Source organism: Gorilla gorilla, chromosome 5, assembly GCF_029281585.2.
Source record: "Gorilla gorilla gorilla isolate KB3781 chromosome 5, NHGRI_mGorGor1-v2.1_pri, whole genome shotgun sequence".
Classification (NCBI taxonomy): Eukaryota; Metazoa; Chordata; class Mammalia; order Primates; family Hominidae; genus Gorilla; species Gorilla gorilla.
Genome location: NC_073229.2, coordinates 159,662,317 through 159,678,615, shown reverse-complemented (window position 1 = coordinate 159,678,615; position 16,299 = coordinate 159,662,317). Strand labels below are relative to the sequence as shown.

Sequence of the window (16,299 nt, the reverse complement as noted above, 5' to 3'; positions counted from 1 at the left end):
TATATTTAAACTCAGCAATATCAAGAATAATTTAAATGTGGATGGTCCAAATAAAAAGTAGAAAGTGTCAGATTGGCAAATAATACCCAACTATATGTTGACTATAAGAAACTTGCTTTCAGTATAAGGGCATAGGTAGGTTAATATTTAAAGAATGGAAACATATACCATGCTAACACTAGTAAAAAGAAAACTGGAGTTGTTATATTGATATCAGAGAAAGTATATTTTACAATAAAGAATATTGCCAAAGATGAAAAGGAATCTTTTTAATGATAAAGGTGTCAGTATCAAGGATATAACTGACTGTGTATGAAACTCATAACAAAGCTTCAAAATATGCAAAGCAAAAACCGATAGAAATGAAATGAGAAATAGATAAATCAGCAATTACAGTTAGATATGTTAGTATCCTCTCTCAGAAATTGATATAACAAGTAGTCAAAAAATCAATAAGAATGTAGATTTCAGTAACTGACAAATTTGAGTTGAGTTTTATGGGAACATTGTACCCAACAAACACAGAATACCCATTGTTTTCTAGTGCATATGGAATATTCACCGAGACAGACATCATTCTGGCCCATAAAACAAGTCTACATAGGTTTATTTTATATATAAAAATTAAATAAAAACTTTAAATGTAAAAGAAAATTTTAAAATAATACAAAATGTTTTCTTAGGCCACAACAGAATCAAATTAGAAATAGTTAACCAAAAGTTATCTGCAGTGTCACCAAATATTTGGAAGTTCAATAAGACCCCAGATCAATGTATTGAAGAAGAAAACACAAAAGAATTAGAACATATTTTGAACTAACTAAAAATGAAATTACAGCATATCAAAATTTATGGAATGCTGCTGAAGCATTACTTAGAAGGAAACTTGTAGCATTACATTAAAAATGAGGAATGGTCTGAGATCCATCATTGAAGCTTTCACCTTAAAAAAATGTGAAGAACAAATTAGACAAAATAAACACAGGATAGAAATAAGAAGAGTATAAATCAGTGAAATAGAGAACCTCAGTAAATCCAAAGGCAATTTTTTAAAAGAGTAATAAAATTGGTTATCATATATGTTGGGGGTTTCCATGGCCACCCCCAGGCTTGATAATTCACTAGAGAGACGCACAGGACTCAAAAGCTGTTATACCCACACCATTTATTACTGCAAAAGGATACAGATTAAAATCAGCAAAGGGAAAAGGTGCATGGGACACAGCCCAGGAGAAACCAGGTGCAAGCTTTCAGGTGCACCCCCCAGTAGAGTTGCAAGGGACTCGCTTAATTCCTCCAACAACATGTGACAAAATGTGCAAAGTGTTGCCACCCAGGGAAGCTCAACCCAAGCCTTGATGTTCATGGTTTTGTGTAGAGGGCTATGTGGGCTTTGTGTAGAGGCAGAGCATTCAGTGCCTGTGTCACCGACCTCAGCTGCTCAGACTCCAAACCCCCAAAGCAAAAACACATGTTCACCATAAATCACATTGCTAACACAAGCTTTCTGGCGAAACTGTTACAGTGTGGCCCAAGGCTTCAGGCATTTAGAAACACTCTTATCAAGCACAACATTTCAAGGACTGGTCCTAAAAATATGCCCTTCTTGGGATTTGCAGCTTTTTAGCAACCCAGGCTCATGAGTTAACTGTTTTCTGTACTACCTGTAACCAGGCTGATTGGGAAACAAGGAAAGAAGACACAAATTGCCGATATCAGGATTGTAAGAGGGTATTCACTTTAGATGCTACAGACCTTAAAAGGATAATAAGAGTATTATGAGTAACTTTATGACAATAAATTTAGCAGTTTAGATGAAATGTGTAAATTACATGAAGGGCACAAACTACTGAAGCTCACTCAAAAAGAAATAGATAACTCGAACATTATATATCTTTTAAAAAAACGGAATCTGTAGTTAAAAATCTTTTGTCAAAGGAAACTACTCCCAGGTGGCTTCATTAGTAACTTTTCTCAAACGTTTGATGAAAGAATAATGCCAGTTCTATACAGACTCTTCCAGACTGTAAAGTAAGAGGTGATCCTTGTCCATTCCTTTTTGTGGGCAATAATTACACAGCTGCCAAAACCAGACAAAGATTGCAAGAAAAATACATACCAAAATCCGTTTTAAATATAGATGGCAAACATCTTCAACAAAATATTAGAAAATCAATCTTATAAAAAAGGATAATACCCCATGTCTAGCTGGAGTTTATGTCAGGAATATACTGTCAGTTCAGCGTTAGAAAAAGCATCCAATGTAATTCACCATATCCAAAGATTGAATTAGAAAACCATGAGATCATCTCAATAAATGGAGAAAAAAGACTTGACAACATTTATTACTGATTCTTAAACCAGCAATAGATGAGACTTGTCTAAGGTAATGAGTTATCTCAAGGGATTTTTCACAGTCAGTTACAGATTGAACTCCTTGTTCTACTCATACTCTCAGTACTGCATTTGACTAGTCTAAAAAAAAAAAAAGAATAGACAGTAACTTCCTCAACCTAGTAAAGGGCACCTAAAAAATCTGCAGCTAGCATCATGCTTAATGGCACAAAACTGAATGCTTTTGCTCTAAGCTGAGCATGTGTCAGTCACTGTGTGTATTCACAATTGTATTAGAGATCCTGACGAATGCGGTAATGCAATTTTTAAAGGCATACAGATTGTAAAGGAAGAAGTAAACTATATTCACAAATGACATAATCGTCTATGTTAATATCCCAAAAAAATCTACAAAAAAAGTGCTACTAGAAGTTACAGGTGGTTCTTATGATGGGATTATGTCCTTTTTAAACGGAAAGTATCATAAGTTGAAAATATATTTAATACGCCTAAGCAACCAAGCATCAGAGCTTGGCCTAGCCTATCTTAAGTATGCTCAGAACATTTACATTAGCCTACAGTTGTGCAAAATTAATACCAAGCCTATTTTGTAATAAAGTGTTGAATATCTCACATAATTTATTAGATACTGTACTGAAAGTGAATAACAGAATAATTGTATAGATACTTGGAAGTATGGTTTCTACTGAATGCGTGTTTATGCACCATCATAAAGTAAAAAAAATCATACGTTGAACCGTCATAAATAGAACCATTGTGATTCAGGGACCGTCTGTATTAGGGAGCTTAGCAGAATATATGGTCAATGTGTAAAAACCAATTGTATTTCTATACCAGTAATGAATCACTTGAAATTAAATTTTAAAATAATTTATAATAGAAAAAATGTGTAGCATTCAGGGATAAATTTATCAAAAATGTGCAAGAGCTGTACACTGAACCCCTCAAAGTGCTGAATATAAATACCTAAGTAAATAGATATTCGTGTTCATGGATCAGAAGAATCAACATTGTCAAATGTCCGTTCTCTGACAAATGATCTGTTGACTTAATTCAATCCTAATCAATGCCAGGAGACTTTTTTTCTTTAAAATCTAAATGAGAAATAGACAAATCAGCAATTACAGTTAGATATGTCAGTATCCTCTCTCAGAAATTAACAGAAGAAGTAGTCAAAAAATCAGAAATTTATTGGGAACTGTAAACAACAGACCTAGAATAGCCAAAACAATTTTGAAAAAGAACAAAGTTGGAATTACACTTTCTGATTCAAAACTCATTATAAAGCAATAGTGATGAATACAATCTGGAATTGTCATAAAGATAGGCATATAAATCAGTAGAGCAGAATAGGGTATAGAAATAGATTCAAATATATATGTTCAATTGACTCTTAACAAAGTTGCCAAGGTAATTCACTAAAGGCAAGGATAATCTTTTCAACAAATGGTCCTGGAACAATCAGATATTCATATATAATAAACTTGGGATCATGTCATGTTTAAAAATTAACTAGAAGTGGATCAAAACATATTTAAGAGCTAAAAATGTAGAACTTATAGGAGAAACATAGGATAATTGTAACCTTGGGTTAAGCAAAGATTTCTCAGGATACAAAAACATGAACCATAAAAGAAAAAAGGGCTAAATTGGACTTTGTGAAAATTGAAAGCATTGCTACAAAAATGAAAATATTTTATAGCTGTAGGTTTAGATAAAATATTTTTAAAGCACTATCTGATAAAATGTTGTATCTAGAATATTTTAAGAGCTCTTACAGCTCACTGATATGAAAACAAACAGCCTAATTAAAAAGGGCAAAAGATTTGGACACTTAACGAAAGGACAGCTATAGATAGCAAATAGACACATGTAAAGAGTCTTGCTGTCATAGTAATTAGGAAAATGCAGTTTAAAACAATACTGAGGTACTATTGCACACCTAATACAACAGCTACAAAACAAAAATTGACAGTATTAAGTGCAAACAAGGATGGTAAGTAACTGGAACTCTCTTAGAAATTGCTGATAAAAATGTGAAATAGTACAGCCAGTTTGAGAAGCTGTTTGGCGATTGTTTAATAAGTTAAATATCTGTTTACCATGTAGCACAGCAATTCCACTTCTGGGTATTTACCCAACAGAAATGAAAACATATCTAATACTAGCACAAAACTGGAAATAATTCACATCTATTAATTGGTGTATGGAGAAACAAAATGTGGCATATAACTGTACAATGGAATACTACTCCACAAAAAAGGTCCCTATAAACTGCTATGAATAAAGCAACATGGATGAATCCTAAAAGCTTTGTGCTGAATGAAGGAAACCAGACACAAAAGGCTATGGATGGTATAATTTCATTTATGTGGAAGTCTAGACAAGGTAAAGCTATTGTGATACCAGATCAGTGGTTGAGTAGGGACAGAGCATGGAGAGAAGGCGTTGACTGTGTAACAGGACATGTAGAATGATGGAAATGTTCAATGTCATGATTATGGTGGTGGTCACATGACTGCATACGTTTGCCAAAGTTCATTTAATTATACAATTAAAATTGGCAAATTTTATTGATGTAAGCTATATCTTAATAAAGCTGATTTTAATAGACAAACCAAAGCAAAAAAAAACCTGAATCATTTAAAGAGGTAAAAAATTGGCAAAGGTATAATAGGAACATGAATGAACAAATGTATTTGGGACGTTTCAAAATTCAAACTTAATTTGATCCGTGAAACTGTTGAATTCCACAAAGGAGACTTTTTTAAAAAAAATAGTACAGTACAACTAGAAGTTAACAAAAGTTTATAATTTACAAACTACTTGGGAATTTATCCCATAAAGCTGTTAGAGGGAAAAAGGAAATCAAAACCACAAAATCAGGCTATTTAAAAAGTAATGAAAATGTCAGTATAATGCAATGAAAGGTAGAGATGCTACTGAAGATACTCTGGAAACTTCATTCACTGCTGTATTTAAAAAACAGAACTAAAGAAAAAGACAAATTAATAATAAAGTCATAAAATTAATGTTATTAGTGCAAAGGCTGACAGATCAGTGGTAAATAAACAAAAAACAGCCTTTTCTGATTAGCTTGCCTGGAGTTTCAATTTTAAAATTTTTTCCTTTAGACCATAAATCTTTCTTCTCTTTCTAATTCTTGATTAGCTCTTTTTCTAATTATTTCCTTCAGGAGTATCCTCACAATTTGTATATATTGGTGCTACATTATTGGTACTCACTGAAAAAGTAGAAACAAATTTGCATATGCCCCATTTTAACATAATGGAAATTCAAGGTTATTGAGGTATGAATAAAAGTCATAAAAAAACAAAAAGAAGATTCTGAAACAAATAGCAATTTTTTAAAATGTTATTTTATGTTCCAGGATACATGTGTAGGACTTGCAAGTTTGTTACATAGGTAACAAACCTATCCACCCATCACCTAGGTATTAAGCCCCACGTGCATTAGCTATTTATCCTGATGCTCTCCCTCCCCCAAACTCCCTGACAGGCCCCAGTGTTTGTTGTTCCTCTCCCCGTGTCCATGTGTTCTCGGTGTTCAGCTCCCACGTATAAGTGATAACATGCAGTGTTTGGTTTTCTGTTCCTGCGTTTTGTCCATGTCCCTGCAAAGGACATGATCTCGTTCCTTTTTATGGCTGCCTAGTATTGATTGGTGTATTTGAACCACATATTCTTTATCCAGTCTATCATTGATGGGCATTTGGGTTGATTCCATGTCTTTGCTATTGTGAGTAGTGCTGCAGTGAACATACGCATGCATGTATCTTTATAATAGAATGACGTATATTCCTTTGGGTATATACCCAGTAATGGGATTGCTTGGTCAAATAGCAATTCTGGTTCTAGGTCTTTGTGGAATCGCCACAGGGTCTTCCACAATGGTTGAACTAATTTACATTCCCACCAACAGTGTAAAAGCTTTCCTATTTCTCCATAGCTTCACCAGCATCTGTTGTTTCTTGACTTTTTAATAATTGCCATTCTGACTGGAGTGAGATGGTATCTCATTGTGGTTTTGATTTGCATTCTCTAACCATCAGTGATGTTGACCTTTTTATCATGTTTGTTGGCCCCATAAATGTCTTCTTTTGAGAAGTGTGTGTTCATATCCTTTGCCCACTTTTTTGTGGGGTTGTTTAGTTTTTTCTCACAAATTTGTTTAAGTTCCTTATAGATTCTGGATATTAGACCTTTGTCAAATGGATAGATTACAAAAATTTTCTCCCATTCTGTAGGTTGTCTGTTCATTCTGATGATAGTTTCTTTTGCTGTGCAGAAGCTCTGTAGTTTAATTAGATCCCGTTTGTCAATTTTTGTTTTTATTGCAGTTGCTGTTGACATTTTTGTTATGAAATCTTTGCCTGTGCCTATGTCCTGAATGGTATTGCCTAGATTTTCTTCTAGGGTTTTCATAGTTTTGGGTTTTACATTTAAGTGTTTAAGTTATCTTGAGTTAATTTTTTGTATAAGGTATAAGGAAGGGGTCCAGTTTCAATTTTCTGCATATGGCTAGCCAGTTTTCCCAGCACCATTTATTAAATAGGGAATCCTTTCCCTATTGGTTGTTTTTGTCAGGTTTGTCAAATACAAGATGGTTGATGTGTAGACTTATTTCTGAGATCTTATTTCTGTTCCGTTGGTCTGTATGTCTGTTTTTGTTCCCGTACCATGCTGTTTTGGTTACTCCAGTATAGTTTGAAGTCAGGTAGTGTGATGCCTCCAGCTTTGTTCTTTTTGTTTAGGATTGTCTCGGCTATACAGGCTCTTTTTTTTTGTTCCATATGAATTTTAAAGTAGTTTTTTCTAATTCTGTGAAGAATGTCAATGGTAGTTTAATAAGAATAGCATAGAATTTATAAATTACTTTGGGCAGTATGACTGTGGATTTGTCATAAATGGCTCTTATTTTGAGGTATGTTCCGTAAGTACCTTGTTTATTGGGAGTTTTTAACATGAAGCAATGTTGAATTTTATCGAAAGCCTTTCCTGTGTCTATTCAGGTAATCATATGGTTTTTGTCTTTAGTTCTGTTCATGTGATGAATTATGTTTATTGACTTGCGTATGTTGAACCAGCCTTGCATCCCGTGGATGAAGCCGACTTGATGGTGGTGGATAAGCTTTTTGATGTGCTGCTGGATTTGGTTGCAAGTATTTTATTGAGGATTTTTGCATCAGTGTTCGTCAGGGATATTGGCCTTAACTTTTTTTTCTTTCTTTGTTGCATCTCTGCCAGGTTTTGGTATCAGGATGATGCTGGCCTCATAAAATGAGTTAGGAAGTAGTCCCTCCTTTTCAATTATTTGGAATAGTTTCAGTAGAAATGGTTCCAGTTCTGTTGTGTACCTCTGGTAGAATTCAGCTGTAAATCCATCTGGTCCTGGGCTTTTTTTGCTTGTTTGTTTCTACGCTGTTTATTACTGCCTCAATTTCAGAACTTGTTATTAGTCTCTTCAGGGATTCAACTTCTTCCTGCTTCAGTCTTGGGAGGGTGTATGTGTCCAGCAATTTATCCATCTTTTCTAGATTTTCTAGTTTATTTGCATAGAGGTGTTTATAGTATTCTCTGATGGTTGTCTGCATTTCTGTGGGGTCAATGGGGATATCCCCTTTATCATTTTTTATTGTGTCTATTTGATTCTTCTTTTAAGTGATTCTTGTGCCTCAGCCTCCCAAGTAGCTGAGATTACAGGTGTGCACCGTCACGCCTGGCTAATTTTTGTATTTTTGATAGAGATAGGGTTTCACCATGTTGGCCAGGCTGATCTCGAACTCCTGACCTCATGTGATCCGCCCGCCTCGGCCTCCCAAACTGTTGGGATTACAGGCATGAGCCACCATGCCCAGCCTCATTGATTTTTTAAAGGGTTTTTTGTGTCTCTGTGTCCTTTATTTCTGCTCTGATCTTGGTTATTTCTTGTCTTCTGCTAGCTTTGGGTTTTGTGTGTGTGTGTATTTTCTGGTTTTTTTTTTCTTATTTGTTTATTTTTACTGTTTTAAATTAAATATTGCTTCTAAAACAGAACATGTGAAAATAATTAGATTTGATTAGTGAATTTTTTTGGAGGCTATGGCACCATAATTTACCCTCAAAGAACAGATAGAGTTTGGAAATATATTTTAGGTGAGCAAAAGAGTCTTAGAGATGGTAAAATCTTAGATATGTATTGGGATACTAGTTCTTTCAGCATTTTTTAAATCACCTTTTTATATACATTGGATATTTTTTAACTAGTTTTAAAATATGGGGAGTTTCAAAGATCAAACTCCAGTATGTATTGTTAAGTTTATTCATTTCTGGCACATTTCTTTATTTTGATTTTAGATTCATCTTGTAGCACCGAATGTTAACATGTAAGGTTCATACATTACAATGTGACATTCTGCATGACAAAGTGAATCCAAAGTGTTAATCCAAAATATTAATCTGAAGTTACATTCAGAGATTATTAATGAAATTCTGGAAGCATAAATTATGAGAGTACTCATCAAATGCTCTAAGATAGTGTCACTATGTCCAGGTAAAAAACTAAATAATCTTCCCAATAATTCCACATAGTTGAACATTAATTATTGGTTTTTCTTGATACAACTAATCTACGCTTAGCTGAAACTTTGTTATTATGTCTTCCTTTTTAGCCTGACACTATTAGAAGCAATCCTCACTATATGAAAGAAACTGCAAGTGATGATGTAAGTACTGCTAACACTAACAGCCTGAAGAAGAGCATGAGAGTCACTAAAAACAAATTGAGGAATACACAGTCAGCAATGGTTTTTGTCCATTCTGTTTTTCAACACATCAGTTAAACTTTTATTTCTATCATTCAGAATTTTATTTTAATATCAGCAGTTGGGTTTTCTTGCTCCAGTATGCTTTTGCATTTCTTTATTAATATTAATTATACTTGTATTAAATTCTTAGATATGATATGTATTTTCCTTTGGTGTTCATTTATTTATTGTATTTGATTTGGTGGCTTTCCTTCATTGTGCTACCTTGCTTTAGTGTTTGTTAATTTTCAGTTGTCAAGCCATCTTTACATTTGAGAATCTCTCTTCTCTTCCTTATTAGTTGTTTTTAACATGGTCTGCCTCTGCAGTTTATGGGAATTATACCTACCTGAAGCATACTGCCCTTTCTCTCTTTGCTGGGATGCTTAATCGCATGGGTGAAAGTCAACACAAATGGAGGTGGGAAACAGAGCTGTTCATCCCAGCTCCTCGATTGGTCGTCCTCTAGTTTATCCCCTCCTCCTCCTTGTATTACTTGACTCTTATCCTTATTTATTTTTTTCTATTAAAAATATATCTCATTTTAAATAATTTTAATTGGGGAAAGAGGTACAAGATTGTGCTTAGTCTGTCATTGGATTTAACTTAATATGTAATATTTAGCAGCATTTTAGTGATACACTTAGATTTACTGCAGGGTGATCTTAGAGCTGTAGACTTTTGCTTTTAGAGTGTAATTATGAAGCAAAATAAATGACCCATGTATATTTCCTATTGGGTAACCTGAAATGTCACATTCAATGGCTCTTTTAGCAATTTCTCAAATATCTATTAGAGTGTAGATCATGAGAAAAATATGTATGAGGAAAATAGCATTTGAGATTTGAGCAATTAATTCACTTCTTATAGGTCCTTAAGTACTTTTTTCCCATGTCAATTAACTCATTTAATCTGAGGTTACATTCAGAGATTACTAATCAAATTCTGGAAGCATAAATTATGAGAGTACTCATATGCTCTAAAATATGTCCAGGTGAAAAACTAAATAATCCTCCCAATAATTCCACATTGTCAAATATTAATTATTAGGTTTTTCTTTATATAACTAATCTATGTGTAACTGAAACTTTATCATGTCTTCTTTTCCTAGCCCGACACTATTAGAAGCAATCTTCCCCGTATTAAAGAAACTACAAGTGATGATGTAAGTGCTGCTAACACTAACAAACTGAAGAAGAGCATGAGAGTCACTAAAAACAAATTGAGGAACACACAGTCAGCAACTGAAAATCCTAATGGTGGTGCTAGTGTAGAGGAAGACAAACAAGGAAAGCCAAATAAAAAGGTGATAAAGACGGTGCCCCAGTTGACTACACAAGACCTGAAACCGGAAACTCCTGAGAAGAAGGTTGATTCTACACACCAGAAAACACATACAAAGCCACAGGCAGGCGCTGATCATCAGAAAAGTGAGAAGGCAAATGAGGGAAGAGAAGAGAACGTTTTAGAAGAGGATGAAGAATTGATGCAAGCATATCAGTGTCATGTAACTGAAGAAATGGCAAAGGAGATTAAGAAGAAAATAAGAAAGAAACTGAAAGAACAGTTGACTTACTTTCCCTCAGATACTTTATTCCATGATGACAAATTGAGCAGTGAAAAAAGGAAAAAGAAAAAGGAAGTTCCAGTCTTCTCTAAAGCTGAAACAAGGTATTTTTACATTGATAAATGTAAAATATCCTCTTAGAAAAACACTCTATTATTTTCAGGTTTTGAATATTATCTGTGGTTTAACAAAGAAAATTCTTAGGCTTTTATTTGGAGATATTGCCACTAAGATAAGAACAGCTAACTTTTACGTAACACCTTACTATGTACTAGGTGCTTTACAAGAATTAACTCATTTATTTCTTATGACAATCTTATGAGAAAAAGTAATATTCTTCCTATCTTGCTGATGAGGAAACGGAAGTACAGAACTAGTAAGAGGCTGAGCCAGATCCTTGTCCCTACCCTGAACTACTCACTTACATCTGCTTTCAAAGTAATAGAAACCTAATTACTTCCCCTTTTTTGAGTTACAAATACCTGTTTGGATATATAAATATAACTTTTTTTCTTATACAGATAACATTAGCTCATTGTAGAAAAACTATTCAAAGATAATCACTATTGGCAATTTGGTATTCTAATCTTTTTCTCTATATGATGCTTATATATGTATGTACTTGTATATAGAGTATGAGGTTAAGTGAACATACACATATTTATATGTTTTCTATTTGGAGAAAACAATAAGATAAAAATGCTTTTTAACTGCTATAATTAACTTTGTTCCCCCTGCAGTTCTCCTCTAGAGAAACAACTTGAGGTGGGAACATTCTATATGTGACTATTCTTTGGCATTCAGGATCAATTTCCCCTAAAGCCCTCAGCCAAAAATAATTCCCCTCTTTTCAAAAGCTAGGTGACCGGTGGTAATAAAGATATGGCAAACCAAGTTGCTGCAGGGACATGATAGTATATATTAGTTATCTGTTGCTCCATTAAAAAGATGATTCCAGAATTTAGCAGCTTAAGACAACAAGCATTTACTGTCTCAGAGTTTCTGTGGGCCAGCAATCTGGGAGTGACTTCACTGGGTGTCTCTGTCAATCACAGGTTGCAATCAGGATGTTAGCCGGGACTGAAGTCACCTCAAGCCTTGACTGGGGGAGGATCTGTCAAGTGACATAGCTGTTAGAAGGCCTTAGAAGATCCACTTCTAAGCTCGCTCATGTGGTTGTTGGTAGGCCTCAGGTCCTGACTGGCTTTGGGCCCGGTATACCAGTTCCTTGCCACATGGACTGTCTCAATATGATCTACACACAACATGGCCACTTGCTTCCCCAGACCAAGGGCTCTGAGAGAGTGAGAGCAAGACAGAAGTCACAGTCTTTTTGGAACCTAATCTTATAAGTGGCATTCATTACTTTTATCATATTCTGTCTGTCAGAAGTAAGTCACTAGTCCAGCCCACACACAAAAGAAAGGGGATTACACAAAGACATGAATATGAAGAGGTGGGGATCAGTAAGGTCCATCTTAGAGGCTTCCTACCATAGTATACTATAAATCTTCCTTCTCATAGCTACCACCTCTGTGGTAGACTGGTAAGCCATAGTCAATATGAAATAGGGTTAGCTCATGAATTTTTAATAACACGTGACAGTGGCACGCAAAGGGTAGCTGTTCTCCTTAACAGGGTTTGGTGATGTGATCAAATAGAATGGCTTTCTGGAATGACTAATTTGAGGTATTTCTCTAGTCTTACTTTCCTCAACCCATTTTTTTTTGAAATATGACTAAAAATATTGAAAATTAATTTTTATTATTTACATGCAGATGTTTTACTTGATACATTAAAATGTTAGTAGGCTAGTTTTTCTTTAAACTCAGTATGCTTCTGGGTTGCTACTTCTTACCATTTACTAGTTCATGTGATATAGATTTTAATTTTAGTAATAGCCTTCTGAAAATGTAGTGACTCACCAACCACTAGAAAATAAAAGGAATTAATTTTTACCTAGAAATCCCTGCCTGAGCAACATAGTGAAACTCCATCTCTACAAAAAGTACAAAAATTAGCCAGGTATGCTGGCATGTGCCTGTAGTCTCAGCTATTTGGGAGGCAGAAGTGGGAGGATTGCTGGAGCCTGGGAGGTTGAGGCAGCAGTGAGCTATGATTGTACCACTGCACTCCAACTTGGGCAACAGAGCAAAACCCAGTCTTAAAAAAAAAAGAAAAGAAAAAAGAAATCAAAAGTTGTGCATGTGAAGCCTCTTGAAGACAGAACAAACCTAGAATACTTTTTATACCTTTAAATAAGGTAATTTAAAAATTGGTTCATAAATCATTTACTTGGCAGCAGGGTGGGCATGCTTTGATAAGTCCTATGTAAAGAGAGATCAATTGCTCATAAAATATTAATACAATTTCCCTTTCCCCTGGGGTTTAGAGCTCAGTTTTAGTTGAATCGTGTAACTCCTCACGAAGTATAAAATACCACCTATGATACCTATTTGACAGTTAACCATTTTAGTGTATAAGAAAATATATGCATCTCTCAAGAGACAATAATAGTGATTTTAGGATTATCTTTGCTCCTATTTACTGTCCACTCTGTTGCATCATGAATAATAATTATAATAATAATATATCTGTAATGGCTGATACTTGGATTATATTTGTAGTACATTGACCATCTCTGGTGACACAGTTGAAGGTGAACAAAAGAAAGAATCTTCAGTTAGACCAGTTTCTTCAGATTCTCATCAAGATGATGAAATAAGCTCAATGGAACAAAGATCAGAAGACAGCATGCAAGATGATACAAAACCTAAACCAAAAAAAACAAAAAAGAAGACTAAAGCAGGTTTGCTGTACAAATTAAATGAAAAATTATGTATATTGGTAGAAATAACTTGATTCTAGGAATTTTAGCCCTTTAAAACTGATGGGTATACTTGAAAATAATTCAATATAGGATATTTGGTACTTGTTCTTGAATTCATCTAGATTAAAGCACACATGTATTTGTAGCTGTAGGTCTCTGATGAGTTTGTATCACTTGAGTCTTCTCTGATTTTTTTTTTTTTTTTTGAGATGGTGTCTTACTCTGTCTCCCAGGCTGGAAATGCAGTGGCACGATCTCGGCTCATTGCAACCTCCACCTCCCAGGTTAAAGCGATTCTCCTGCCTCGGCCTCCTGAGTAGCTGGGATTGCAGATGCATGCCACCATATCCGGCTAATTTTTGTATTGTTAGTAGAGACGGGGTTTCACCATGTTGGCCAAGCTGGTCTCGAACTCATGACCTCAAGTGATCCACCTGCCTCAGCCTCCCAAAATGCTGGGGTTGCAGGCATGAGCCACCGTGCCTGACCTTCTCTGATTCTTGACATACTTTAAATTCAACTCTAAAATGATACTGACTTTGTAGTTGCTATTGTGGCATAGAGGATTTCTTCTTTAAACCATTGAGTTTACATCCTCTAAATGGTTAGGACTCAGTTGTTGAAAGCTATAAATGGTCAGCAGCCAATAAACATTTCTGATGTTAAGGCTGCATCCTGTCCAACATGGTATCCTCCCAGTTCCTCAGCCTAATACCACTTCTCTTTCCATTCTCAACTTTCTCTTTGCCTTGTTGATTTCTGTCTTCTTCTTTTCTTGTTTGTTTTCTCTTATTTTTCTTTACATGTTCTTTTCTACTCATACATCCTTTTTTAGTCTTTCAGTTTCCATTTGATTGGCCAAAAATTGGGATTAAAATGGGCAATTTTAGATTTTATGGTACTTATTCATTAGAAGATGTAAGTGATGATGTTTTGTGGTTTCTATAATTAAAATTTTAAAATCTTTTGTTGAAGTATAATGTGTATATAGAAAAGCACTAAGCGGTGTACTTGTTTTATGTGTTTCTATATATATAAAGCACTAAGCAGTATACTCATATACATATTTTTAAAGTTTTTTTCACAAACTGAACATACCTATAAAATCATTACCTAAATTAGGAAACAGAACATCATTAGCACCTAGAAAAATCACCTTCCCGTTAGTTGCCCTATGGGAGTAACCACTACCTGGACATCTAACAGAGTTTATTTTTGCTTATTTTTATACTTTAATATGAATAGAATGATAAATACTATGCTCCTTGTGCCTGACTTTTTTTACTCAATGTAATTTTGTAAGATTTATACTACTGTTGCTTGCATACAGTTGAGCTTATTCATTCTTAATTCTGTTTTTCTATTATTTAGATATCCATTGTGTGAATATACCACAATTAATTTGCCTATTTTATTGATGGTCATTTGAATTGTTTCTAGTTTTAGGCAATTATAAGTAAAGTGGTAATTCACATTTGCAGTCATGTATTTGGTAAGCACATGCATACCTTTATTTTGGGCATATTGTTAGGAGTAGAATTGCTGTCATAGATTATGTATATTTTTTGCTTTAATAATTACTTCCAGTTTTCCAAAGTTGGTTTACCAGTTGACACTAGCAGTGTTTGAGAGTTCCAGTCACTCCACATCTTTACCAACATGTAATACTGTTTTTTAATGTTTTAGTCATTCTTAGGAGTGACTAAATTCCTCATTCTTCAGGAATGTATAGTGATACTCATTTTGGTTTTAATTTTATTTCCATGGTAACTAGTGAAGTTGAGTGTTTTCATGTTTATTAACTACTTAGATTTTGACATTTGTAAATATATTCAAGTTGTCTGCATTTTTTAAAACACAGAATTGTCTTTTTCTAATTGATTTGTAGTGATAGGTTTATATACCTCAATATGAGATTATTCTCAGATATAAATACCTACCCACATTTATATCGCAAATGTCATCCTACTCTGGTTTGATTATTTCTCTCTCATTGGTGTCTTTTGAAAAACAGAAATTTTTGTATTGTCCAGTTTATCCATTTTTTTCCTTTGATGGTAAGTGCTGTGATTTAAGAAATCTTTCCCAAGTTCTGAAGATATTTTTCTAAAAGTTTTATTTTAAAAGTTTTACTGTTTCTGTTTTACTTTCACATTTAGATATGCAGTTCATCAGGAATTGGTTTATGTTTATGATAGGAAGCAGTGATCAAGATATCCATGTGAATATATATTATAATTGACCCAGTACCATTTACTGAAGAGTGTCTTTTTCCCTCTGTGTTGCAGTGTCACTTTTCCCATAAATAACATGACAGTGTTACGTGTGGATCAGTTTTTGTAGTCTCTATTCTTTTACATTAGACAGTTTGTACCAACACTACCATGTCTAAATACTGTAGCTTTTTAATAGGTCTTGCTGTTTAGTATTATACTCTAGCTTTTTCCTTCTTCATCTGCATTGTCTAGGCTATTCTTTACTTTGCATTTCTGTATGGATTTTAGAAGAGCTTCTCCATTCTCCCTCTTCCTTTTTACCCTCATTCTGTCTTGCAAGCTGTGATTTTGATCTAGACTGGGTGAATCTAAAGAGTCACAGCATAACAACTCTCTAAAGAGACTTGACATTTTTACAAAGTATTGATTCTCAGGCTATGAATTTGGTATGCACTTCCATTTATTTGCATCTTATTTAATATATCCCAGCAATATACATTTCAGCAGAATCTCTCCTTAGATTTAT

At 34.3% G+C, this 16,299-nt stretch overlaps 1 protein-coding gene across 19 annotated transcripts in view; it reads left to right on the top strand.

The window, feature by feature from the left end:
- The window catches only part of AHI1 (Abelson helper integration site 1), a 215,308-nt gene that overhangs the window by 20,812 nt on the left and 178,197 nt on the right, over window positions 1-16,299 (top strand). For 17 of the 19 annotated variants that reach the window (XR_010134375.1, XM_055391068.1, XM_031012265.2 and 14 more), the window contains 3 exons: window positions 9,026-9,079; window positions 10,272-10,831; window positions 13,355-13,536. Coding sequence is in view for 18 of the 19 variants with exons in the window: in XM_055391068.1 (XP_055247043.1) it covers window positions 9,026-9,079; window positions 10,272-10,831; window positions 13,355-13,536 (796 nt within the window). In the remaining variant the exon portion in view is untranslated. Of the gene's footprint in view, window positions 1-9,025; window positions 9,080-10,271; window positions 10,832-13,354; window positions 13,537-16,299 lie in introns of those variants that run through there. The other 2 variants (XM_055391071.2, XM_063707887.1) reach the window with 2 other exon arrangements.